At 61.4% G+C, this 25,272-nt stretch overlaps 1 protein-coding gene across 6 annotated transcripts in view; it reads left to right on the top strand.

The window, feature by feature from the left end:
• Positions 1-25,272, top strand: part of GRAMD1B (GRAM domain containing 1B) — a 165,448-nt gene that overhangs the window by 128,720 nt on the left and 11,456 nt on the right. For 4 of the 6 annotated variants that reach the window (XM_036354130.1, XM_036354128.1, XM_036354133.1 and 1 more), the window contains 12 exons: positions 6,316-6,439; positions 6,943-7,046; positions 7,882-7,977; positions 9,634-9,714; positions 14,391-14,506; positions 16,273-16,429; positions 18,257-18,446; positions 20,103-20,246; positions 21,054-21,172; positions 21,407-21,549; positions 23,639-23,742; positions 24,248-24,451. In XM_036354130.1, the coding sequence (XP_036210023.1) occupies positions 6,316-6,439; positions 6,943-7,046; positions 7,882-7,977; positions 9,634-9,714; positions 14,391-14,506; positions 16,273-16,429; positions 18,257-18,446; positions 20,103-20,246; positions 21,054-21,172; positions 21,407-21,549; positions 23,639-23,742; positions 24,248-24,451 (1,582 nt within the window). The remainder of the gene's footprint in view (positions 1-6,315; positions 6,440-6,942; positions 7,047-7,881; positions 7,978-9,633; positions 9,715-14,390; positions 14,507-16,272; positions 16,430-18,256; positions 18,447-20,102; positions 20,247-21,053; positions 21,173-21,406; positions 21,550-23,638; positions 23,743-24,247; positions 24,452-25,272) is intronic. The other 2 variants (XM_036354131.1, XM_036354129.1) reach the window with 1 other exon arrangement.

The following is a 25,272-nucleotide window of genomic DNA, read 5'->3' as shown; positions in this document are numbered from 1 at the left end:
CCGGATTTAGTTGGGGGCCAGGTTTCCTTGAGGGTGAGGGTCTTCATTGGTTTCTTCCTAGACAAGGCCAGTACTCAGCCAAGTCCACCTGTTTTCCTCCTGGGCTCCCTCCCCCCCCGCCCCCCCCGCGCTGCTCCCGGAAGCGCTGTCTGTCCACAGAGGGGAGGGCGTACCACTTGGTCCCAGCTCCCAGTGTTTGCCCTGGAGTTAATGTTTAGCTCAGGGCCAGGGCCGATTCCCTCCCCCCAGACCTGGAGCTCCGCTTCTCAGGCGGGCGGCTGGCTGCGGGGTATGGGAGCCCAAGGCCCACACAGGGACGCATCCCCGGCCCCAGCTTTCTGCGCGCCCCGCCTGCTCCTCCCAGCGCAGGCCCACAGTCCTCCACGCTGGGCCCGCAGCTGTGCCCATGTGTTTGCAGGGAGTCCTGTGGGGACCAGCCCTGTGGGCCTGGGTCTGGGTGGCCGGGACGGGGCATGTTCAGGCGAGGACACGGAATTGCTGAGTTCCCCTGCGGCTGCTGAGGACTGGCCGACACGGGCGCAGGGCAGCTGACCGGGGCTGGGAGAATGTTGGCGGGGCCGACCCCAGAACCCCGGACAGAACTGGGGCTGTGCGGGCGCACGCACAGTGCCGTGTGAAGGGGACGGTTTTCGAGGCGAGGAAGGAACGCCTCCCTTGGTGAAGGGTTTCGAGCAGCTGGCATGGGAAACGCAGCATGCGGGGATGTGGACGGCGTAGAGCGGGTCCTTCCTGGAGAAGGTGGCGTGCGGGCGGCTGCCCTGTGTGGGGCGGCTGCAGGGAGGCTGTGCCCGCCTGTGCACGAGGAGTCGGAAGGACTCAGACTTTTCCTCTACTCTCTCCGACACCGTCTCCCGGGGAGGCCTGGGGTCCTCTGGTCAGAATCGTCGGGGCTGGGAGTTGAGACTCGACCCTTTCGGTGCGTTAGGTCACTCGGCACTGCTGTCCGTGCTGTCCCAGGTCGCCGGGCTCCCGGGCACAGCACTCCCCATCATGCAGGCTCCAGCCCTGAGAGTGGGCTCAGCCGCGAGGGCTGCCTGTCCCGGGCATCCACGTCTTCCCAGCCCAGCGCTGTCTGCTTCCTGCCCGGCTGCTCCGGGAGCCCCGTGCCCTCCTCGCGTGGCTCCGTCCTCCCACGACCTCAGCGTCCCTGCGTGGGGCTGGCTCCTTTGACCTGGGCCACAGTCTCTGTTCTGAGCAGCTGCTGGGCCCTGTGGTCTGAGCCGCCTGGGAAATCTGGCCGGGCGGCCGCAGGGCAGGGTCCCTGGGAAGGAAGCAGACGCCTCAGACACCCAGTGCTGTGGCCGCAGCCCCTCGGCCATCTGTCCAGCTTCTCCCGTCAGCGCGTCTGCTGTGCGACGGTCACCCCTCCAGACCTGTTGCTGCTGCTGCAGGGAAGGAGGACAGGACAGGTCAGTGAGGGGAGAGGGGCCTCCAAGCAGGCCCTGGGTGAGTCTCCGGTTTCATCACCACAGCCCTGCCCCTGCCCCTCCTCACCCCTCCCCCACTTGGCGCCTGGTGGCTACTTTCCTTCGCAGGAAACATCTGCGGGGAGGCCAGGCGCAGGGGTTACTGGAGGACGTTGGCCAGTGCCATCACCAGTCCTGTCACTTGAAGCATGTGTAGGCTCTGGCCCTGCCCGCCACCGTCCTGACTGCCCGCCCCCCCCTCGGCCACCAGGGAGTCTAACAAAGAAGCTGTTTGCTGGTCAGCCCAGAGGAGTGCGGCTGGGAGGGGAGGGGTGTGGGGTGGGGGAGCAGCGCTGTGGCCACAGCCCTCGGTGGCCGCTCCGCCTGGGTGGGGGCCGTGAGTCACGGTGTCGTCCAGAGCGGAGGTGGCACACAGGGCTGGGCTGGGCGGTGTGCGGGGCGGACGGGCGCAGAGCTGGGCGTTGGTGCTGGCCCGGGAGCAGCGCAGCGTGAGCCGCTGGTCTGTGAGGAGCCGGCGGCCGCCCTCTGCGCTCAGCCGGGGGCCCCGGGCCTGCGTTCAGCCCTCGCCGCTCCGCGCACCTGCCGTGGCGGCGGCCCCTCCCGGCTCAGCCGGCCCCTGGGAGTGGCTGTGCGCACCGACCGGCACGGGGCTCCACGACCTCCCCTCCGTCCCTGGCCGCGGGCGACTGGCCAGCAAGCCCGTCCCGAGAAGCGTGCTGACCGCACCCTCCGCTGTGAAGTCTGTGCTGGGAACGGAGCCCGGAGGCCCGGAGGCCGGCCAGGGGCGCGGAGCCGAGGCCGCTGGTCCGTCGGCCCGGCTGGGTCCACCCCGCGGGGACTCGGAGGAGAGGGTCGCCTGGGGAGCAATGGAGTCTTTGACGGAATGTGGGGTCCTCTGGAGCCTCCTGCTGGAGCAGGGCCGCCGGCCCTCGCGGTGGGACGCGCCGGAGGTGACCGAGGGGCCTGCCCACGCGGACCCCCTTGGCCGGCGTGGATCTGAGGAAATCCGTGGCCGGCGTGGATCTGAGGAAATCCCGGCCGTGAGTGTCCCCCCTTTCTCTCTCTCTGTGTGGCCGTTCTGCCGCCTGCCACCCCCAGCCCTGCTCCCCGAGGGCTCCAGACCTGACAGCCCGGAACCAGAATGTGCTGTTAAAGTGGGTGAGCCCCGCCCTTAGGCCAGTGATGGCGAACCTATGACACACGTGTCAGAGGTGACACGCGAACTCATTTTTTGGTTGATTTTTCTTTGTTAAATGGCATTTAAATATATAAAATAAATATCAAAAATATAAATCTTTGTTTTACTATGGTTGCAAATATCAAAAAATTTCTCTATGTGACACGGCACCAGAGTTAAGTTAGGGTTTTTCAAAATGCTGACACGCCAAGCTCAGAAGGTTCGCCATCACTGCCTTAGGAGATGGCTTTCAGAGAGTGGGGGGGAGGAGGGGTGTGGTCTCCGGCGTCCAAGGGGCCTGTGGTGGCCCCCGGCCGTGTCTGCGCTCGAGGCTCGAGGGGCGAGGGCCGGCCCACACCCCACCCGCCGCCCGGAGAATCGGCGTTACCTGCGAGCCTGGGTGAGGGAGCTTCTGTACAAGCAGCCTGGGGCCCTCCGGGGTCAGGCTGGGGCCCTCCGAGGTCAGGCCGGGGCCCTCCGGGGTCAGGCCGGGTCCGGCCTCCTTTCCCCAGCTCTGCTCCGAGGCGAGGAGCAGGGACTGCAGCTGCTTGCACTCCCTCCCCGGGAGCTCCCACTGGGCACGAGAGCAGCGGGGCGACGGGTCGGTGCGGAAGGAGCATCAGGAGGGGGAGGACTTGCGGCTCCGGGACGCCTGTGTCCAGTTCCGCCCGAGGGGTGGGGCCGCCCGGGAGGCGCGTCCTCGGGCTGATGTTGGGGCTGCGCTACACGGAACACACACCCCTTATGTGCTCTAAGCACGCAGTGCAGGGGCGCTGAGTACGTCCACGTGGTTGTACGACCGGTTTCCAAAGCTTTCATCTTGCAGAGCCGTAGCCCTCTGGGTCACCCTTAACAAGGGGGCCGGCCGCACGGTGGGAGCTGAGCGGCTGACACGGACGCGGCCTGGGAGGCGGCCCGTCCGCCCGCCCGGGGACTGAGCTGACCACCTCTCGCTGGTGAAGTTTCATGCTGGGTGCAGGGCCGTGGGGGAGAGCAGAGGCCAGTCCAGGCCTTAGCTTCCTCGGCGGTAATAGGCGGGTTGGGTTAGATCATCTACCCCCACCCCAAACGCCCCGCCTGTGGGCAGGGCAGGCTGTTGGGCAGCACAGAGTAGGTGGACATCCATCCCCACGAGTGAGTTCTGATGGGCGTCTGCTGTTTGCTCAGCACAGCGACCCCGAGGCCAGGTGGGGCTGGCTCAGATGGCGGCCGTGGCTCAGGTGGCCGTGGCTCAGGCGGCCGTGGCCCAGGCCACACGCCCGCTCAGTGGCCACATTCTTTGGGCGAGTGTCTTCACTTCTTTGTGCCTCGGCTTCCCCATGTGTACAATGGGGTAATAAGCACCCCACGGGCAAGTGAGACGCTGTGGGTGGAGGTGCTAACGTGCCGGGCGTGTGGAAATGGCCCACCACACGTGAGCTTGATGGGGCTCTGCGGGTCACGTACACATGATGAGGAACTCGGTGGTGGTCAGCAAGGTGTCCGTGTGGATCTGCTCGGTGCGGCCAGAGGCGTTGGGATTGGACGCCTCGGCATCTGTCTGGCAGTAACATCTGGCCAGGGCGCGTGGGTTCTGGGGTCTTGTCTCGCCCAGAAGGCATGGGAGTGGCTGCTTCCGGGCACTCACGCCCAATGGCCCCGACACTTGGCTCAAGCACCTGGCAGGTGGTTTTCAGTTTGGGACTCTGTACGGTCGGTAGCAGGGTGTCCACTCTGACCAGGGCAGCTCATGTTCTAAGCAAGACAAACCAGTTTAACATCCATGCGAGCAGACCGAGCAGTGGACAGCGTCCGGGTCCTCTCTTCCGGAAAACCTCCCTGAACTGCAGCCATGTCGTCCGTTCTCTCTGCTCCCTGGAGTGCGCCTGTCCCCCGGCGCAGGAGCCACTCGGCCCCTGGCTCAGGCGGCCAGGGAGCCTCTGGCTGTGGTCAGGCCGCAGCCTCAGCTTCCTCGCGGGCACCCAGCTTTGCAGAAAGACAAAAATGGACAGTCCAGAGCCCACGCCACTATCGCAACAGCTGTATGCCACTGGGTTCCTAGAAAAATGGGCCGGAAAGTGGGAATGGCCTAGACCAGTGATGGCGAACCTATGACACGCGTGTCAGAGGTGACACGCGAACTCATTTTTTTGGTTGATTTTTCTTTGTTAAATGGCATTTAAATATATAAAATAAATATCAAAAATATAAGTCTTTGTTTTACTATGGTTGCAAATATCAAAAAATTTCTCTATGTGACACGGCACCAGAGTTAAGTTAGGGTTTTTCAAAATGCTGACACGCCGAGCTCAAAAGGTTCGCCATCACTGGCCTAGACCCAACTCCCCCGTCACCAGACGGTCTGACTGCACGCGTGTGTCCCGCACAGCAGGCCGCAGTGTGCACAGCGGGCCACATCGTGCCCGGAGGCCGCAGTGTGCCCGGGGGCCGCAGTGTGCCCGGAGGCGTGCCGCGCTCCCGCTGCCATGCCTGGCTCTCCCTGCACCAGGGCTTTACGGCCATCGCTGGTGCCTTTCATCTCCAGGGCACGTTTCTTTTCTTTTTTAAGATCATGAGCCTAGAGCAGGGTTTTCGTGCATTCATCGGGCTCATGGTATTTCCAAGGAGGATTTGCTAGGGCAGTTTATGGGTATGGGTCTGCACTGAGGCACCGAAAAGCTAGGTGGCCACAGGGGCGGCTGGAGGCACAGTGGTGGGAGGAGGTGAGCACTGGACCAGGAATCGAGAGATCGGCCCCAGGCGGACAGGGGAGCCGCTCTCGGCTCAGCTTCCTCGTGGGTCATGTAAGTGCTGGGTTCGCTGATCTTGTGAAGGACGGTGCGGGCGGAGCTCAGGTGCCTCTAGGTCAGCGGTTCTCAACCTTCCTAATGCCGCGACCCTTTAATACAGTTCCTCATGTTGTGGTGACCCCCAGCCATAAAATTATTTCCGTTGCTACTTCATAACTGTAATTTTGCTACTGTTATGAATCATAATGTAAATATCTGATATGCAGGATGTATTTTCATTGTTACACATTGAACATAATTAAAGCATAGTGATTAATCACAAAAACTATGTAATTATATATGTGTTTTCCGATGGTCTTAGGCGGCCCCTGTGAAAGGGTTGTTTGACCCCCAAAGGGGTCACAACCCACAGGTTGAGAACCGCTGCCCTAGGCGCTTCTAATCCCTTCTGAAGTCTCTACTGTGTGCTTAGCCCAGCTGCTCGTCCTGTGGGTGGTTTGCTAATCATCTGTAAAAGTGCGCGTCCCTGAGATCACCCTGGCCTGTGACACTGTGCGGGCCTCGTGTGTCAGGATGTTTTTCCATCATGAGTGTCACGCACAGCGAGCGCCCACCGTCAGTCGCGGCAACTTCCGAGGCGGGCGATGGGCACGTGGCACGCTGAGTCCTGCGGGGGACGGGCGCCCCGGGCTGCTGCTTCCTGCTGCTGAGGCAGAGGAGCTTCCGGCGGCCGCCGTCTGCCTGTGTCTTCTGGCTGTGACGTGGGCCCTGCTCGGGCATTTGACTTTCTCACTGACGGACACGGGACTCAGCCTCTCACCGCACCGTTCTCTCCCGCGCCTTCCCCGCGCCACGCCCTCTGCCTGCCCTGGCCGCCGCGGCCCGTGGGACAGCAGAGCCTCGCTGTGCCTTAGAACACGCAAGCAGGTGCTCCTCCTGCCCCTTCCTCCCCACCCCACAGAGCTGGGAGCACCCCCTGACCTCGGCCGTTGTCGTGCAGGTGTTAAGCCCCACTTACAAGCAGAGAAATGAAGACTTCAGAAAGCTCTTTAAGCAACTTCCAGACTCGGAGCGCCTCATTGTGGGTGAGCGGGTGACTGGGTTGGGGGCTGGGGGGGGTGCAGGAAGGAGGTCGGGGGGCTCTGGGACCTCACACGGCTGCTTCTGTCTAGAGATTCCCAAGTAAGAGCCAAGGCCGGTGAGAAAGCCTGTCTGGGAACAGGGAGAGGGGTGCCCAGAGCGCTGGCCCCGGCTGAGCACCATGGTGGTGCCTCAGAGAGAGCCGACCTGGAGGACTGGCTCCCACCTCACCCCGCAGATGGTCGGCGGCGAAGGGAGGGTGCTTGTGGGTTGGAGCGGGGCATTCGGGATTGTATAGGCCTTTCTACTGCCTCTCATGCCAGCCATTCCTCTGCCTGCAGGCAGTGGTGTGTCTCGCGGCCTTCCTTTTCCCGAGGATGAGATGCTAGGGACTCCTTGGCACTAGTTCAGACCTGGTCAGTGTAGGCAGGTCCCCCACCTCCCGTGCGGGGAGGGCAGGTGATCGTGGGAAGTGCTTCCGGAATCTGAGCCCCCCTCCCCCCCACAGATTACTCCTGTGCACTCCAAAGAGACATTCTCCTTCAGGGCCGACTCTACCTCTCGGAAAACTGGATCTGCTTCTACAGCAACATCTTCCGCTGGGAAACCCTGGTAAAGACGGGCCTGCTCCCGCGGGCGGTCCCCTGGGCTGGGCTGGGCTCAGCGAGTGGCCCCCACTCGTCCCTCTGCGGACTGCTGCTCTGCCCAGCCGTGTGCAACTAACAAAGCACGGGCCTGAGTCTTCAAGGCCAGATCTCTCCCCTCCTACCCTCTTGGGTGTGGAAAGAGTGTTGAGAGGATTTGGCAATAGTCGATGCAGAGGCAGACGAGTGGGGTAAAGGGGCTTTGGCCTTGGGCCCCCGACCTGGCTTGCGCACTTTCTGGATTCCACTACTAATTAGCCGTGTGGTTTTAGGCGCATCCTTTACTCTTCCTTTGCCTCTCTCTCCTCACTTGTAAAATAAGATGTACCTTAGTTGCGGGCACATCCCCAGTGGGGCGTGTGCAGGAGGCAGCTGATCGATGTTTCTCTCTCATCGATGTTTCTAACTCTCTATCCCTCTCCCTTCCTCTCTGTAAAAAATCAATAAAAATATATTTAAAAATAATAATTTAAAAAAATAAACCAGCTGACGTGAACGGTTTCCGCGGTGCCATGCTCTGTCTGAGTGGCACCGTGCTGGCACCAGCACATTTGTCAGGCTGTGAGTAGGAGAAGCGAAGGTCCCTGGACTGAGAGTCCAGGCCCCTGGGGCTCTGGGCAAGGCGCGGCCCCACCTCGCCCTGTGGCCTCTGAACACAGGGGCTACACCAGATGACCTCTGAGGAGGTTTAGAAACGTAGACAGGTCCGTTTCCTCTGTCTGAGCGGGTGCTGGGTGAACGCCCTTCGCCGTCTTAATGCCTCTCTGCTTGTTCTCGGTTGTCTGTCCCTGTGGGAATACCAGCTGACTGTCCGTTTAAAAGACATCTGCTCCATGACTAAAGAGAAGACAGCTCGCCTCATCCCCAATGCCATCCAAGTTTGCACTGACTCAGAAAAGGTAAGCGGAGTCTCACCCTGGACTTGACTCCCTCCCTAAGCCCCAGCCCCCGGCTTCTGTGTTTCTGCCCTTCGGCTGCATTGATGGGGAGGCTGCGGGCTGGGGTGTGAGGCGGGGAGGGATGCAGTTGCAGAACTGCCTCCAGGGGGACAGGGCGTTTGGGACGCTGAGGAAGGAGGGCCAGGACACTGGACCTGGAGCCAGGGAGCCTGAGTTCGAGTCCTGCGACCGTAGGCAGATGTGCAGCCCTGTAGCCTCGGCTATCTCGGGTGGAAAAGGAGCGGCAGGACCATTTAGATACAGAGTCTTGAAAGGCCATCACACATTTGAAAGCACGAAGTTGTAAAGCGCAAAGCAAATGTCAGCTGTCATTGTGTATCAGCAGAGCTCCCGGAGGGTGCGAGGAGTCTGATGGAAAGGAATTGTCCTGTGGGTGCGGGGAAACGTGGAAGATGAAACTTAGGGCAGAGAAGTACTAGGACCGTGACTGCCCCCTTTGGGGGCGGGGGTGGACTCGGTTCCTGCCCATCACAGGGCAGCTCAGTGACAGGAACGTAGGGGCCAGGTAGCTGTTGTTGTGAATTCTGTTTCAGGCACGAATCAGCTGTGTGAGTATAGAGGTCACCCAGCTTCACAGCCGTTTCTCTTTATTAGGTACTCGTGCCCCGGTGCACAGATTTGTGCACATGGAAAGGAAATTAATTAGAGGGTGGCTGGCGGGGCAGGACTGGGTGAGAAGGGCCAGACATGCCCTGGAGCCAACTCCCGCAGTCCCTCCCCGGCCGGCCCCACCTGGGGAGGCGCTGCAGCTCATAGGGCATCTATGGAGTGAGCAGGTCCCTCCAGCAGGTGGGGTGCCTCAGCCTGGCCTGCGGGGATCGGGCCGAAACTGGCTCTCTGACATCCCGAGGGGTCCCAGAGTGCCAGAGGGCAGTTCTCTGGTGACGCACCCAGAATCGGGCTCCCTCCTCTCTGGTTCCAGGTGCGTCACCCGAGAACCACCGCTGCCAAGTCACCGCAGCTCAGCAGCTCCTGCGTTGAGCGTCTGGCCCCTGGTGGTCATTGTGCGTCATAGCTACCGGTCGGACGGTTGCTTAGCCTTTTATATATGTAGATTAGCACTTAGGTTTATTTCCCAAGGCTTTTGCATGGTGTAAATAAAGCAACATCTGTGAGGCACCTCGAATGTGTTCAGACAAATCTGGTTTTGTCTGGCTTCCCGCGTGTCATAAGGCTCCCACTGATGCGTACGCTCCGTGAGAGAAGGGGTCTCCTCCCGTGTTGTTTGCTATCGTTCCCCAAGCGTGTGGGATGGTGCCGGGCACGTGCTCACCCTGAACGCCCTGTTGAGTGACTGAATGAAACGGGGAGGGGATTGTCTTCCCTTCCCCTTTAGGCTAGTTCACAGCTCCCCTTGCCCAGTCCAGCCAGTAAGGGAAGCAAGTGTTCCATGGAGATGAGAGCTTTGAACAGGAAGGGGGAGATGAGGGGAGCGGGCGACCCGAAGGCCTCGGGGACAGTGGGGGCCGGGATCGCGGGGCCTGAGAGCCGTAGCTGAGGCTGGAACCGTGGCTCTCTCACAGGAAGGAGCAGCCTGTCTTCATGCCTGTGGTGCGGTAACCTTCACTCACATTTCTGCCGTTTCCTTGCATCCAGCACTTTTTCACGTCGTTCGGGGCCCGGGACAGGACGTACATGATGATGTTCCGGCTGTGGCAGAACGCGCTCCTCGAGAAGGTGAGCACTGCCCAGCTCCGCCCTGAGCCCAGGACCCGCTCCCACTCGCATGCCCTCCCCTCGGCGTGGGCCCTGTGCAGGGGCTGCTCTTTACCGGGGCGCTGGCCGCTCCCAGAGGCCCAGGTTTCCTCGTGGTCCGGGAAGTCCCCCAGACGTTCTCACAGGTGATGTCACCTGAGCCCTGGAAGTCGCCTGCCTCCCAGGGCCTGCTGCCTGGCCAGGGCCCTCCGGGATTTGTTCCTGTCAAGTGTGATAAGGCACAGACACGTGGAAGTGACTCTGAGTTTTATACTTACACATCTGCCCCCGGGGCAAAAGCGCGTCAGGCCACGCAGCCGCTGGGAAAGCGCAGGGGGTCGGGAGGCAGAGCCTGGGGAGCATGGGTGGGGCCTGAGCCTGTGAGGTTTTCCCAGGAAGGAACGGGGGAAGGCTCGGCTGGCAGGCCAAGCACACTTAGGATTGGATAGTTTGAACAATTGAGCAGGGCGTGGGGTATGGAGACTGCCTCTAGCTGCCTGGCACGCGTCCCTGGGGTGATGAGGGCAGGGGAATACGGGTGTGGAGCATGAGAGCTAGATAAAGAAGTTGGTGGGGGTACGGGCTTTGGATTGGCTTGTTACACATGGAAGGTGTGCCCTTAGGCAAGTTTTCTAGTGCCAGGATGAGCTGACACTGGGAGGGGCAGGTGCTCCCCGGTCAGCAAGACCTCAGATGCCAGAGCATCAAAAATATAGAAACCAGAGAAACAGTTAATGCAGCCCAGTGACTACTCGAGTGTTCGAAGGACACAGTGGAGACGCATAGATGAAGGAGGTGTCATGGTGCAGCCCTTGGAGAACTCCCCAAGCCCGAGAAGGAGACATGAGAAAAGATTATGTGATTATAGTTATACTAGAGGCCCAGTGCACAAAAATTTGTGCACTCGGGGGGAAGAGGGGGTCCCTCAGCCTGGCCTGTGCCCTCTTGCAGTCTGGGACCCCTCGGGAGATAACAACCTGCTGGCTTAGGCCTGCTCCCGGGTGGCAGAGGGCAGGCCCAATCCCTAGGTGCAGCCCCTGGTCGGGCTCAGAGCAGGGCCGATTGGGGAGTTGGGGTGCCGCCCCCTGTCATGCACAGAGCAGGGCGGATTGGGAGGTTGCGATGCCACCCTCAATCACACTCAAGATAGGGCCGATTGGGGGGTTGGGGCACCGCCCCCTGTCACACTCAAGGCAGGGTCGATAAGGAGGTTGCGGCGCCACCCCCTGTCACGCACAGAGCAGGGCCCATCAGGGGGTTGGGGAGCTCCCCCCTGTCACTCACAGAGTAGGGCCAATAGGGGAGTTGGGGCACCGCCCCCTGTCACGAACAGAGCAGGGCGGATAGGGAGGTTGTGGCCCCACCCCCTGTCACACACACAGCCACAGGGCGATCAGGGGGTTGGGGCGCCGCCCTCTATCACCCACAGAGCAGGGCTGATCAGGGGGTTGGGGCGCCACCACTGTCACACTCAGGGCAGGGCCGATGGGGAGGTTATGGCTCTACCCTGTCACACACAGAGCAGGGCCCGTGGGGGGGCGGGGGGGGGGGGGGGTTGGGGCGCCGCACCCTGTCACACACAGAGCCGCAGGGCGATCAGGGGGTTGGGGAGCTCCCCCCTATCAGGCACAGAGCAGGGCTGATCAGGAGGTTGGGGCGCCTTCCCCTGTCACGAACAGAGCAGGGCGGATAGGGAGGTTGTGGCCCCACCCCCTGTCACACACACAGCCACAGGGCGATCAGGGGGTTTGGGCGCTGCCCCCTGTCACACTGATCCCGGTGCCGGGAGGCCTCTCAGCTCCGCTGATCCCGGTGCTGGGAGGCCTCGCGGCTCCACTGATCCCGGTGCTGGGAGGCATATTACCCTTTTACTATATAGGATAGAGGCCTGGTGCATGAGTGGGGCTGGCTGGTTTGCCCTGAAGGGTGTCCTGGATCAGGGTGGGGGTCCCCACCGGGGTGCCTGGCCAGCCTGGGTGAGGGGATGATTGCTGTTTGCAGCTGGTCACACACCTTTCAGGGTGGGGGTCCCCACTGGGGTGCCTGGCCAGTCTGGGTGAGGGGCTGAGGGCTGAAGCTCCCAACTGCTCCTTTTTTTCTTTTTTGTTTTATTCTGGGCCAGCTTTAGCTCTGAGGCTTGGCTCCAGCTCTGCGGCCTCTGCTGCTGAAAGCAGGTATCTGGTTTGTTTGGGTTCTATAATCGAAACAACGTATAACTCCAGCTCTGAGATCCCAGCTAGCTGAAACCAGGTTTCTGGGGTTTTGTTTAGCTTGTATATTTGTTACAATGTTTCAAACTGCAGGCTCAGAGGCCGGCAAGGCAGGCGGGGAACGTTGGTTTCCTCCGTCACTGAAGCAAGCAAGCCTCATGTTAGTTTCAAGCTGCCTGGCTGCCGGCCGCCATCTTGGGTGGCAGTTAATTTGCATATCTTGCTGATTAGCCAATGGGAAGGGTAGCGGCTGTATGCTAAGTACCATGTTTCTCTTTTATTAGATAGGATTGTCTATGACATAACTAAGTATACGAGTGTATCTGCCTTGGCGGTAGCCCAAACTTACTACTATTTAAAGACCTTTGGGGGTCAAACGACCCTTTCACAGGGATCGCCTAAGACCATCGGAAAACACATATATAATTACAGTGGGGCCTTGACTTACGAGTGTCCCGACTAACGAGTTTTTTGAGATACCAGCTGTCTCTCAGCCGATTTTTTGCATTAAGTTGACAGAGTAATTTGAGTTAACGAGCTCCTTAACGAGCTCGGTCTCGGAACAAATTAAACTCGTAAGTCAAGGCCCCACTGTACATATTGTTTTTGTGATTAATCACTATGCTTTAATTATGTTCAATTTGTAACAATGAAATTGGGGGTCACCACAACATGAGGAACTGTATTAAAGGGTCGCGGCATCAGGAAGGTTGAGAACCACTGATTTAAAGGATAGTGAGTAGATTTATCATGTAGAGTTTGTTCCAACCCAAAGGCTGTTCAGCCCTGTGTGAGTCCTGTAACTTATTTGGTCTGAGCTCTCTGCCTTTATTAGCCATCAGTAATGGTAAAGCGATAACGAGTTTGAGTCTCCAGGGCAGGTTTGAATTTTCCGTTCACAATTACTGTCATTTCTACGGGAGACAGGTCATCCATGTGGCTCACTGACGTTCTAACCGAATGGCTGTAAGCCTTCTGCCTCATGAACAGGGTCTCCCCGTGGCGCTTGTCCTGACGGTGGCAGACAAGCTGAGCCCCGTGGAGCTGGCCAGGGAGGGCTGCATGGAGGAGGCGAATTGTTAAGAAGGGCAGAGAGGTAGATGTGGCCCAGGCAGGGTTAATGGTAGACAAAAGGCCAGAGAGAGGAGGAGGAGGCCCAGGTAAAGGAGAAGGCCTCCCTCTGGCGCTGTGAGAGCCAGCACAGAGCTGTCCTCCACCTCCCCCACCCCCACCCCCCCCACACACACCTCTACCCTGCGTCTCAGAGAGAGCCCTGCCTGTGTCGTCCTGGGCAGGTCTCTAGGCCCCTGGCTCAGGCACCCTCACAGCCCCTGCTTCTTAAACTCTGCCTTGAAGAGCACTCGGGCTCTTTATCACATCGTTGGTGGGAAACGTGCTGTAAGTTCGCCTCTGGAAGCAGAGGCGCATCACGCCAGGCAGGGCCACGGGGGAAGCGTGGGCGGAGCCTGCGAGGCTTTCCCAGGGAGGAATGGGTGAGGCAGGGTAGGCCGGCCAAGCAGACTTGGGATTGGCTAGTTTGAGTAATTGAATCATTTTTAATGATGTTGACTGCTTCTGTTTTTCTTAGCGATCTTGCCCTCCTTTTTCATAGACTTATGCCCACCACCTTCTCCCCCTCCTCCAACCCCAGGCGCATCCATGGTCTCCATCTCTGATCTCAGTTCTTTGAAAATCGGTTGCCTCTTTCCCAAATCTTTGAACTTCATGAGCGCTAACTTTTCTTAGGATCGTGCTTTTAAGGAGGAAATGGAGACACCCAGAGAAATAGAAAAACTGGAACTGGTACCTGGGGCTGAGGGCAAACTGCTTCTATTGAAGAATAAAGAAGGAAGGATTGAGGTGGCCAGGAGAGGGCAGCGACCTTTGGGGCCCCTTAAACTCCGAGAAGCCTCCCATGGCTTCTTTCTGGCCACGGGAGCGGCGCCGCCCTGCAGGGCCACCTCTGAGGCCGCCTGGCTCTCGGACGTGGCCCAGCGGGGTGTGCCTGGCGCTGTCAGTGCAGATTTCTGCAGCGTCAGGGAGGCTGGCTCAGAGGGTCTCTGCCGCGCATCCCACGTCCAGACCAGAAGCCCTGTGGCCGGTCACCCTGGCCCACGGGGACCCCAGTTCATGCTGCGTAACGATGAGCCCCTCCAGAGGAGCCGAGAGCGGACAGTGGCCGTCCTCACGGGCCGTGGGCCCCGTGGGCCGGAGTTGTGTGAACAGGCCCAGTCCCGGCTGCGATAAAAGACATCGTCTTGGGCAGAAGAGCGGGGTCTTGAGATCCTGCAAGGCGGGCCGGGGAGGTGCCGAGGCGGTCATGGAGGCCTGGCTCTCTCGGTCCAGCCAAGGGGAACCCTCGGAGACCAGCTCACTCGGCGCCTCCGTGGGGAGGGTCCCAGGAGGCAGGTCCCAGGAGGCGGACCAGTGTCCCTGTTGTCCCTGCAGCCGCTGTGCCCCAAGGAGCTCTGGCACTTCGTCCACCAGTGCTACGGGAGCGAGCTGGGCCTGACCAGCGACGACGAGGACTACGTGCCCCCCAGTGACGACTTCAACACGATGGGGTGAGAGAGGGGACGGCTGCCCAGGGAGTCTTTCCCCGAGGGGCGAGGACAGCAGTGAGGGCCGCGGTGGGGATGGCACCTCAGGACAGCCCCAAAGGACAAAGGACGTGAGGGGCGACCCAAGAGTTGCCTCTGGGAAGGCCTTCCTCTGGGGGAACGGGGGAGCAGGAGCTGGCGCTCGGCGGGTGGGAAAAGGGCAAATGGGAGAGGCCGGGTCAGGGAGTCAGCAGGCAGGTTCGCGGGGCCTTTGGGCCAACGTGACGCTGTCTTTTACTCAGAGGCGGTGAGAAGGCTGTGAGCAGATCATTGATAATATCTGGCTTCACGTTTCGACAGGACCCCTCTGGCTCCTGGGTTGAATGGAGCAAAGGGGGTGCACGGACTGGCTGGGAGGCTGCTGAGGCATTGAGGTCATTTAGAGGGGACGTGAGGGGGTTTGGACCAGGAGGTGACAGTGGGAATGGAAATGAGCGGTCAGTCTCTGAGTATATTTTGAAGGTAGAACCAGAAGGATGTTGCAGGATTTGCTGGTGGATCCAAAGGGAACCACTGGTGGCTTTGCGTTTTCCTTGGATTTACCAACTGGAAGGACAGAGTTGCTCCAAACTGAGGTGTGCAGGAATAGGGCAGCACGACTTCGGGGGGAAGGACGGGAGCTTGGCTTCAGGCAACTTGAGTTTGAGAGGACTGCTGTCCAAGGGGAGGCACCCGCAGGTGCCGGCAGGTGCGGAGTTCACTGGGGGTCTGGGCGAGGGACATCCCTGGGAGCACAGCAGGCAGCCCTGAGCTCGCTGACGCCCAGGTGCCTGAGCGGATGTAGGAAGAAGGTCAAGAGCAGGGCCTGGAAATCCTGGCCGAGAGGACGGAGCAGCTGAAGGAATCGTGGAAGAGCCTTCAGTGGGGTGGGAGGGACCTGGACTTTCGTGTGCTGGAAGCCACGGGAAGGAGCCTGTAAGGAGAAGGAGGTGTCCCTGTGTCGCATGCCGTTGGTGGTGAAGGAAGAGGGGCTGCGGAGTGACTCGGCGTGCTTGAGGTCTGGAGGCCGGCGGTAGTGAGAGGCACCGAGGGGGAGGAAGCCAGGAGCGCTGGGTGTGTGGTCCGGAGACCGGGCTCCGGGACGATTCCTGAGACCTGAGGGTGCTGTCACCCCGCTCCTGCGGCGTCTACTTGATTGTCTCTAAATGCACGTGGTGACTCGCTCAGACGCGCCCGGTGAGGTCGTGTGTAAGGTGTGGGTCCGATGTGGTGACAACGTCTCCCTTCTTCGGGGCATGTGGCGTGTCTGTGGTGACCCTGAGGGCGCCCACCTGTAGCCCAGGAGGGCTCCCCACAGGGGCACAGGGCCAGGAAGTTGGCCAGCTGTGACCTGGGCTCTGGACAGGACCCCACAGGCACTCGTGTCTGAGTTCTGTGCCCGTCACTGTGTGGGGAAGAGCATGTACGCTCAGAGCCCAGGTGTTCGATGCAAATGGTCAGGTTGGGATGGGATGCCGGGGGGAGGGGGAGAGGGAGGGATAGTTTAAGACAATGGTCCTACTTTAGGAATAAATCTAAAGGTGAGTTTGGAGCCAGAAAGTTTACTTGGCGTTGGGGGTATAAGGTGGGAAGGAGGTTTTAGGAGGGTTTTAGGGGGGCAGTAGTAGTTGGAGGAGGATCAGGTGCAGAGCAGAGACGCAGGGAAGCCACCGTTTTGGATGGGTGGGAGGGTCTGGTTCTTAGAATAGCTTCGTCCCTGAGGTTAGCGTGGTTCGTGGTGCCTTTTTCAGCTACTGCGAGGAGATCCCTGTCGAAGAGAATGAAGTGAATGACAGCTCGTCCAAAAGCAGCATAGAGACCAAGCCGGATGCCAGCCCACAGCTGCCCAAGAAGTCCGTCACCAACAGCACGCTGACGTCCACCGCCAGCAGCGAAGCGCCCGTCTCGGTACGGTGAGCCCGCCGCCCCCCCTCCAGGGCCCGCCGTCCTCGCCGCGCTCGTGCAGGGGCAGGGGCCTGGGGAGTGGGCAGAGGGCAGGGGTTGCACTGCAGCCAGCTATGCAAGGAGGCCCCCTGGAGAGACGGGCTTGCTCCACGGTGACGGGGTGGCCGGCACTAGTGCTGGGTTCTCGGTGTCTCAGGCAATGATTTTGTTTGGCTTCTGAGCAGATGAAAACCATCCAGGTTCACCGGGTGCGCTTCATCCAGGTTCTCTGCGGACGCCTGGCTCAGCCCCTCTGGGGGAGAGCTGTGCCGGTCTTGCTTTCACCGCCTTGATCTGAAGGCGAAGTTGTATGTGAATATAAGACTACTAGAGGCCCGGTGCACGAAATTTGTGCACGGGTGTGGGGGGAGTCCCCTCAGCCCAGCCTGCACCCTCTCCAATCCAGGACCCTTCGGGGGATGTCCGACTGCCCTCTCACTATCCTGGACCGCTGGCTCCCAATTGCTCACCTGCCTGGTTGCCCCTAACTGCCCCCCGCTGCTGGCCATGTTGCCCCTTATTGTCCCCCCTGCCCGCCAGCCTGGTCACCACTTACTGCCCACCCTGCTAGCCTGGTCACCCCTAACTGCCCCCCCTGCTGGCCTGGTCACCCCCTATTCCCCCCCCTACCAGCCTGGTTGCCCCTCACAGCCCACCCCCACCCACCTGGTCGTCCCACACAGCCTGCTGGTCAGTCGTTTCATCATCCTTCACTAACCCCCTTGCTGGCCTGGTCGTCCCACACAGCCTGCTGGTCAGTCGTTTCATCATCCTTCACTAACCCCCTTGCTGGCCTGGTCGCCCCACACAGCTGGCTGTTCAGTCATTTGGTCGTCCCTCACTAACCCCCCTGCTGGCCTGGTTGTAGACAGCCATCTTGTGAGGATGTGAGGGTTAATTTGCATATTACCTCTTTATTATAGAAGATAAGACTGTTGTCTGCTTATTGGTTGACTCCGTAGAGACTAGTTTGAGTCCCTAGTGTGCACACTGCTTTATTTTCTCACTGTTGGACTTGGTGAAAGAGACAAACATGTGTAAGAGGGACCTCCCTCTGTCCCTGGGCTCGGCCAGAGGAGAGAGGAGCTCGATGGAGGGAGGGTCTGGGGAGCTGCCAGGTGGACTGGCGGGTCCTCGGGAAAGAGTCCCAGGACAGGAGCCGTGTGCGCGGCGGCATAGCGTCAGCCTCCTGGCCTTAGGGCCAGAGCCGAGTCTCCAGTCTCCACCTCTGGGGCTGTATCTGTTCCCGCCGAGGGCTAGTGGGAAGATGAATAAAAAATGCTACGAAGCCCTGGTCGGGTTTCTCAGTGGTTAGAGCGTTGGCTGCACCTCAGGGGGTCGTGGGTTCGATGCCCGTCCTCTGTTGGGGAGTGTGTGGGAGGCAACCAGCCGGTGTGTCTCTCTCACATCGAAGTTTCCCTCTCCCTCCCCTTGCCCTCTACTCTCTCTGAAAAAAAAAGGGGGGGGGAAATATCCTCACCCCTTGAGCAAGGATTTTAAAAGATGCTTATGGAGCCTTTGAGCCTCTTAGAAAACAGGCCCCAGGGAGAAGCAGGCCGACGCTGTCCGGTCGCAGCCGTGCTCCGCTCTGGGGGGGGCCTGTGGCAGAAGGAGCCACCCTGCCCTCCGGCTTGCTGTGCCGTTTGGTGGACAGCAGGGGCAGAACTTGCCCGGTTCCTGGCCTCCACGTGGGGGACGACCCAGGCCAGATGCCAGCCCGGCTGCTGCTGTGAACGGGAGGGCGCCGAGCCTGCCCAGCTCCCCGTTGGGTGACTCTCTGTCTCCACCCAGTTTGATGGGCTGCCCCTGGAGGAGGAGGCGCTGGATGGCGAGGGGCCCCTGGAGAAGGAGCTGGCCATGGACAGCATCATGGCAGAGAAGATGGAGATCCTGGCACCGGTGAGCTCCCCTTCACTGGACTTCAACGACAACGAGGACCTCCCCACCGAGCTCAGCGACTCCTCCGACACCCACGATGAAGGTGGGCAGGGGTTTGGGGGAAGGGCCTTCCTCCTCCGTGCTGAGGGCTGGAAAGGTGCCCCAGGTGGAGGCCGAGTCGGCCGGCTCCGGGGGGAAGGCCGGTGGGCAGCAGAGCCGTTTTAAAGGTTCACTGGTTACCCGCGCGGACCCCTCTTCAGGGCCTTGCTTGCAGGAACGTCATTGTTCCCGCTTTGTCTTTCTTTGCTCAGCAGCTGAGTGCCCTGTCCTGCTCCCCAGGCCTGCCACTCACTTTACCCCCCTCCCACGCTGGCGCTGGCTGGCCCTGAGCGCTGTCCCTCCCAGGGGCGGGCAGTGTCTGCGGCCTTAGGAAGCGCAGCCTGAGCTGCACCTGGAAGGCAGTAGCTGTGATAGAAACTGGCTGTAGTGCCTGCAGGGGGATAGGAGACCCGGACCCTGCCCTTCTCCAAGGTTCTCAGAGAACAGCCCTCACTTCCTCCCGCTGCTCTGGCCTCACTCTGCTGCTTGCGGTCAGGGCGGAGCCAGGCGCAGTGTTGGTGGGCTTGGTTGGTGGTGTGTGTGCCTCCATGGAGGAGGGGCCGGTGCTGACCTGGTGAGCAGATGGAGACTGCGCATTCATCGCTGTGGTCTTTCCCGGGGTCTCATCCCCACTGCCCCACCCCCCCCATGGCCTCCTTGGTTTCCCCACCCCCGTCCCAGGGGCAGGGCCGGCGAATGCATCCTGACCGGGGTGCCATTCATGCAAACTGACAAGTCAGCGTTCTCTCCCATACAGTCCTGGGCACGGACCCTGTAGGATGCCCCTGAGCTCCTCCCTGGCCCCTCAGGGTCTCGGGGCGCTTGAGACCCTACAGCAGGGGCTGCTGTAGTCATCGGCTGTGGGCACCCAGGCCTCGGGGGAAGCACGGGGGCTTCAGCCGCTCACCTGTACCCTCAGCCACATTCTCCTGGCGCAGACAGAAACTCCAGACATTTAGAAGTCACTGCCCGCCTGCCAGGGCTCAATGGCTGAGCGTCAGCCTATTGACCAGGAGGTCACAGTTCGATTCTCGGGGGGGGGGGGGGGGGCACAGGCCCAGGTTACAGGCTCGATCCCCAGTGGTGGGGGGAGGGGGCGGGCAGGAGGCAGCGGATCAATGATTCTCTCTCATCATTAATGTTTCCATCTCTCCCTCTCCCTTCCTCTCTTAAAAATAAATAAGTAAATAAATGTAAAAGCTGTTGGAATCGTGGAGGCTGGGCTGCTTATGGAAGGAGAGGAGCCCTAGCGATCATGGCCTGCAGAGCCGCCTCAGAAACTTGCACAAACTGATGACTGCAGGGAGTCAGTGTCTTGAGCTCACCTCTGCGGGCAGTGCCATTCGCCGGCGTGTAGACGCGATGGCTGGTCCTCCGGGTCCCGGCGAGCCCGGGAAGTAGCCATGTGTGTAGATCTTAGTCTGAGGTAGCTACCTTCATGAGGGAGCGTGAACGTGTAAAAGCAGACGGCACATTCCCGAACTCTCTGTCAGGGCTGAATGCAGGGACTGGCATCAGAGGAGTGTGTGTGCCCGGGACGGAGGAGGCAGCGCCCACTCCACGGCTCCTCGCCCCGCGGTGGCCGCGCCCGCAGCAGCCCCCGGACATCGCCCTGTGTCCCCCGGGCACCGCCTCACAGTCCCTGCCGTCCTCTCTGCAGGGGAGGTCCAGGCCTTCTACGAGGACCTGAGCGGCCGGCAGTACGTGAATGAGATCTTCAACTTCAGCGTGGACAAGCTCTACCACCTCCTGTTCACCGACTCGCCCTTCCAGCGCGACTTCATGGAGCAGCGGCGCTTCTCAGGTGCTCCTCCGGGGCCGGGGCTGGCACCACCCTCCTGCCACCACCCTCTGTCCTCTCTTCCGAGCACCTCCTCCCCAGGCCACGCTCCCGCAGGGCTCTGCTCCTCCCGCCCCAGGGCTGCAGTGTGGGCTCGCCCACCGGGTGCCGGGCCACGGGCTCGCAGAGGCCCAGGCCGTGCAGGGCACCGTCTCGTCAAGAGCAGCAGCTGCCACTCACTGGTTAGGCGCCTGCTGTGTGCCAGGCACCGTGCGTTACCGTCTAATCCTCACACCTGCCCCGTGTGCGAGGATGGTGACCCCCACGAGCCCTCGAGGACACTGGGACTCAGGCTGGGCTGAGCTGGGCTTCGAACCCAGGAGTCCCGAGGCCATGCCTTATGCCTCCCTGCTCCTGTCCCCTCCCTGCGCCCCGTCCTGGCCCAGCGAGGCACCGCGTCTGAAAGAGCAGCTGGGCCTTGCGCAGCCTGCTGCCTGGAGGGGAGGGCACGGAGGACATGGCTCAGAGGAGGGGCTTGTTCCCAGGGTCCCAGGCCCTCATCACAGTCCCGCCAGTGTTGCCAGCGTCCCTGTGGGCGGCCCCAGGACCTCCTGCCCCGTCCGGGAACAGTCAGTGTGCGGAGCCTGGGCAGAGCCTGCGGTGCCACAATGAGCCTCTTTCTGCGGAACTCCCCCTCCCCCAGCCTCTCTCTGCCCTCGGGCTCCCCTTGGCTTCCTAGGAGGCCAGTGGCTCTGCTGGGTCATCAGAAGTTCCCTGGAGGGAAAGCCGCTGGGGAGGCACCCTCCTCACTGCAGGGCTCTCGCCCCTCAGATATCGTCTTCCACCCCTGGAAGAAGGAGGAGAACGGGGACCAGAGCCGCCTGATCCTTTACACCATCAACCTCACCAACCCGCTGGCTCCCAAAACGGCCACCGTCAGGGAGACACAGGTGAGGCGGGAGCAGGGGCGGCCGGCGGCCTCGTCCTGCGGGGAAGGTGCAGCCAGACGTGCGGGAGTTCCGGGTGCAGGTGCTCCTGGACACGCAGCCGGTCGCATGCTCAGACGCCGCCATTTCCAGCGGCGCCGGGTCCTCCGTTCAGACGCGGGGTCGGGTGGGGCGACGAGGGCAGGGGTCCCTCCCCGCGTTGCTCCTCGGCCGCATGTCCGCGCTTCCTCCCCGCAGACCATGTACAAGGCGAGCCAGGAGAGCGAGTGCTACGTGGTGGACGCCGAGGTCCTGACCCACGACGTGCCCTACCACGACTACTTCTACACCGTCAACCGCTACACGCTCACGCGCGTGGCCCGCAGCAAGAGCCGGCTCAGGTGCGCTCGCCGCGGCTCGCCGGAAGGGTCTGGAAGGACGCTCACGAGGTCCTTACGCGGGGAACATGCATTTGCTCCCGAGGAAGGAGGAGGAGGCGGTGGGAGATGGGCCTGCTGGCCGTCCCTTCTCCGCCTTCTTTCCAGTCGCTCTCAGACCCTCTGTCCTGACGGCTGTTCTCACCGCGCCTGCTCGCTGCGCTCTGCTTGTCTGTAGTGCAGTGTCTGTAGCTGCTGCTGCTGCTTGTGGTCTGGTTTTAAAGTGCTGTCTGGAAGGTGCGTTCTTTAGAATGACCAAAGGAGGTGGGCTTATTCCCACTTTTCAGACTAAAAACAAGGGCTGTAAGTGGAGTAGCTTTGCCAAGAGTCAGATTCCCTGTGAGCCTGAGACCAGGTCTAGGAGCCAGCCTCGGCCCCTTCCACCGGCGGCGCCACCTGCCACGCACGCCCTGGCACAGCGAGCCCGGCACAGGGCCGGCCCCGGGGCCCCTGTTCCCAGCCCTCAGCTCAGGGCCTAGGCCCTCAGCATGCACATGCCTCGGGTGATGGCGTGAGTGATAGCATCTGCCGTGGGCAGGACCGGTCCGGGCACTGGGATGTGCATTCGAGGAGGAAGGAGCTTGGACCCTGAAATCTGAAGAAGCCGTAACCTGGAAAGCCTGGCCCTTTGTACTCCATAAGCGTCTTTAGACGCCAGCAGCGGACCTGCCCCACACGCCGGGCGTCTGTAGCCACAAACCTCACATGTTAACGCTGGTCGCCCAGTGTAAAGTCAGACTTGCTGGTGACCCCTCCGGGTTTGTAAAGAAGATGGTGGTAACTTAAATTCGCAAAGATTCCAGCGCATGTGGAAGAAGCTCCAATGTCATGGTTTCCGTTTAGACGCGTGGCCGTTAGCTGGCTAGAAATCCCCCCCCCGCCCCCCCCCAGTGACGGTTACAGACCTGATCTCGGGCCACGGTGCTTTGGTTGCACGGAGGGAACTCACTCGTGTCGTTTGAATAAAATCGCTGCTTAGTGAGAAGCTCAGAGAGATGCCTGGAACCAGGACGATCTGAACACCACACCCGACAAAGGGCTGCACCTGCTCATCGCCTTCTGACAAGATGTTTGTTTTGCTGTCTGCACAGCTCTCAGCATCTGCTCCTCCTGCCACCTCCCTCCCACCTCTCCCTCCTTCTCCCTTCGCTCTCCTCCCCCACCTCCTCTCCCTTCACCTCCCTCCTCTCCCTTCACCTCCCTCCTCCACTCCCTCCTTCTCCCTTCGCTCTCCTCCCCCACCTCCTCCTCTCCCTTCACCTCCCTCCTCCTCTCCCTCCTTCTCCCTTCGCTCTCCTCCCCGACCTCCTCCCATCCCTTCACTTCCCTCCTCTCCCTTCTCTCCCTTTACCTCCCTCCTCCCTTCGCTCTCCTCCCCCACCTCTTCCCCACAGTGTCTGGGTTCTCCACTCCCGCCTCCTTGGAGGAGCTTCTGAATGGCTGTTCTTTCTGTGCACTTCTCACCACAGTAGCTTGTTCCCCAGATAGAACATTCCAGAGGGGTCCCCCAGCCCAGTGAGCAGGTGGTGGGCGGGCGGCGATGGCTGCATAAGCAGCTCACCGCAGGCTCAGGCATGGCTGGCGTCCCTGAGGGAGAAGACGGGCAGGACAGTCAGCCTGGAGCAGGGACACAAGCTGGAAGGAAGTCGGGCGGATGAGGATGAGCTGGGGAGAGGCACAGGCCCCGGCTGCCTGGGGACATGAGGCGGGAGGGGCGGCCGCAGCCAGGCTGGTGCTCCTCCAGGGAGAAGCGATGAAGCCCAGAGCCCGGTGGAGAAGGAGAGGTGGCCACGGCTGGCGGCTGCTGGGCACCCTCGGGCACCGCGGAGGCAGTGGCGGCGTGAGATCCCTCTGGACCCGGCTTTGGCGCCTCGGTAGCCTTCGTCGGCGGGGATATCTGAGACTCAGGGAGGTTCCTCCTAAAAGCGAGGCCACAGCCCTGGCGCCACCGACCTCAGAGGGTGGCCGTGGGGGTGATGTGCGTGGAGCCGCCCCGGACCAGGGCCCCGGCTGACCTTCCGGGAAGCGCTGACCTCGGTCTGGCTTGTCGCAGGGTCTCCACTGAGCTGCGCTACCGCAAGCAGCCCTGGGGGCTGGTGAAGACGTTCATCGAGAAGAACTTCTGGAGCGGCCTGGAGGACTACTTCCGCCACCTGGGTGAGCGCCGCGGGGACCCGGGCGGCCGGCACGTTCCGGGGAGGAAACGTGGAGAATGGGAGCGGCGGGCACAGTGGAGGGTCACGGGCCCTGAGCCTGCCCGAAGCGCACACAGGTGTGGCCCGGGTGTGAGCACGTGCCCGTCCCAGAGCCCGCCTGCTCTGGGCCGTGTCCCGGGACCTGTGACCCTGCAGGGAGCCCGAGGTCCGTCGCAGGGAAGAGGGTGGTGGCGGGAAACGCTGTGGAGGCACCGTAGGGAAGCGCGATGCCCTCAGCGGCGCACCTGAGCGTGCAGGTGGCTGGAGCCCGTCGCCACACAACCATGGCCGACCCACAGGGGTTGGGCTGGGCTGGGTCCCCGCAGGCCCTCCCTGTCCACGCCCCCCGCTCCTGAGGGAGGCCTTGCTGGGGGCAGATGGGGGCTCCGGAGGCGGGAGGGCAGGGGAGGGGGAGAGGCAAGGGGCGGGGCAGTGGGCAGGGAGCCGCTGACGGCTCCGTCTGGCAGAGAGCGAGCTGACCAAGATGGAGAGCAGCTACCTGGCTGAGACGCACAGACAGTCTCCCAAAGAGAAGGCCAGCAAAGCCCCGGCCGTGCGGCGGAGGAAGCGCCCCCACGCCCACCTGCGGGGACCTCACCTGGAGGAGGTGCTGAGCCCCGTCACCACGCCCACCGACGAGGACGTGGGCCGCAGGGCCAAGCATGTGGCAGGTGGGCGCTCTGCGTGTGCCTGTGCCTGTGCGTGTGTGCACCTATGCCCATGTGTGTGCGTGTGTGTGCATGTGCCTGTGCGTGTGTGCGCCTGTGCCTGTGTGTGTCTCTGCCTATGTGTGTGCCTGTGTGTGTGTGCCTATGCATGTGCCTGTGCGTGTGTGTGCCTGTGTGTGTGCGTGTGTGTGCGCTTATGTGTGTGTGCGTCTGTGTTTGTGCGCGTGTATGTGCCTGTGCGTGTGTGTGCCTGTGTGTGCGTGTGTTTGTGTGTGTGCCTGTGGCTGTGGGTGTGTGCGCCTGTGCATGTGTGCGCCTGTGCGTGTGTGCGCCTGTGTTTGTGTGTGTGCCTGTGGCTGTGCCTATGTGTGTGCGTGTGTGTGCCTGTTTGTGTGTGTGCCTGTGGCTGTGCCTCTGTGCGCGCGTGTGTGCCTGTGCCTGTGTGTGCCTGTGCCTGCGTGTGTGTGCGTGTGCGTGTGCCTGTGCATGTGCGCGCTTGCATAGAGGCTGTGTATCACTTGCATGGAGCCGTTAACACTAAGTCTCTGTGCCCTCCTATTGCCATTGCCCTCCCAGTTCCTCAGCCCCTGCTGGCCCACCGTGTGCTTTGCTGGGCAGAGCTGCCTTTGGTGGTGCCCCCAGCTGCCTGAGCACCACGTGCACCCGACAGACTCGAGTGTGCACTTCCCAGGTTGTCAGGAAATGCGCCAGGGCAGCCAGAGCTCAGCCCCAGACAGTGACCACCTCCCAGCCGAGGTTGGGGTCCAGGCAGCCCCCACGCGGCCCCCATGGGCCCACCAAGGACCCGCCCTACTGGGTAGCAG

Source organism: Myotis myotis, unplaced genomic scaffold, assembly GCF_014108235.1.
Source record: "Myotis myotis isolate mMyoMyo1 unplaced genomic scaffold, mMyoMyo1.p scaffold_m19_p_20, whole genome shotgun sequence".
Taxonomy (NCBI): Eukaryota; Metazoa; Chordata; class Mammalia; order Chiroptera; family Vespertilionidae; genus Myotis; species Myotis myotis.
This window is presented reverse-complemented; position numbering and strand designations above follow the sequence as displayed.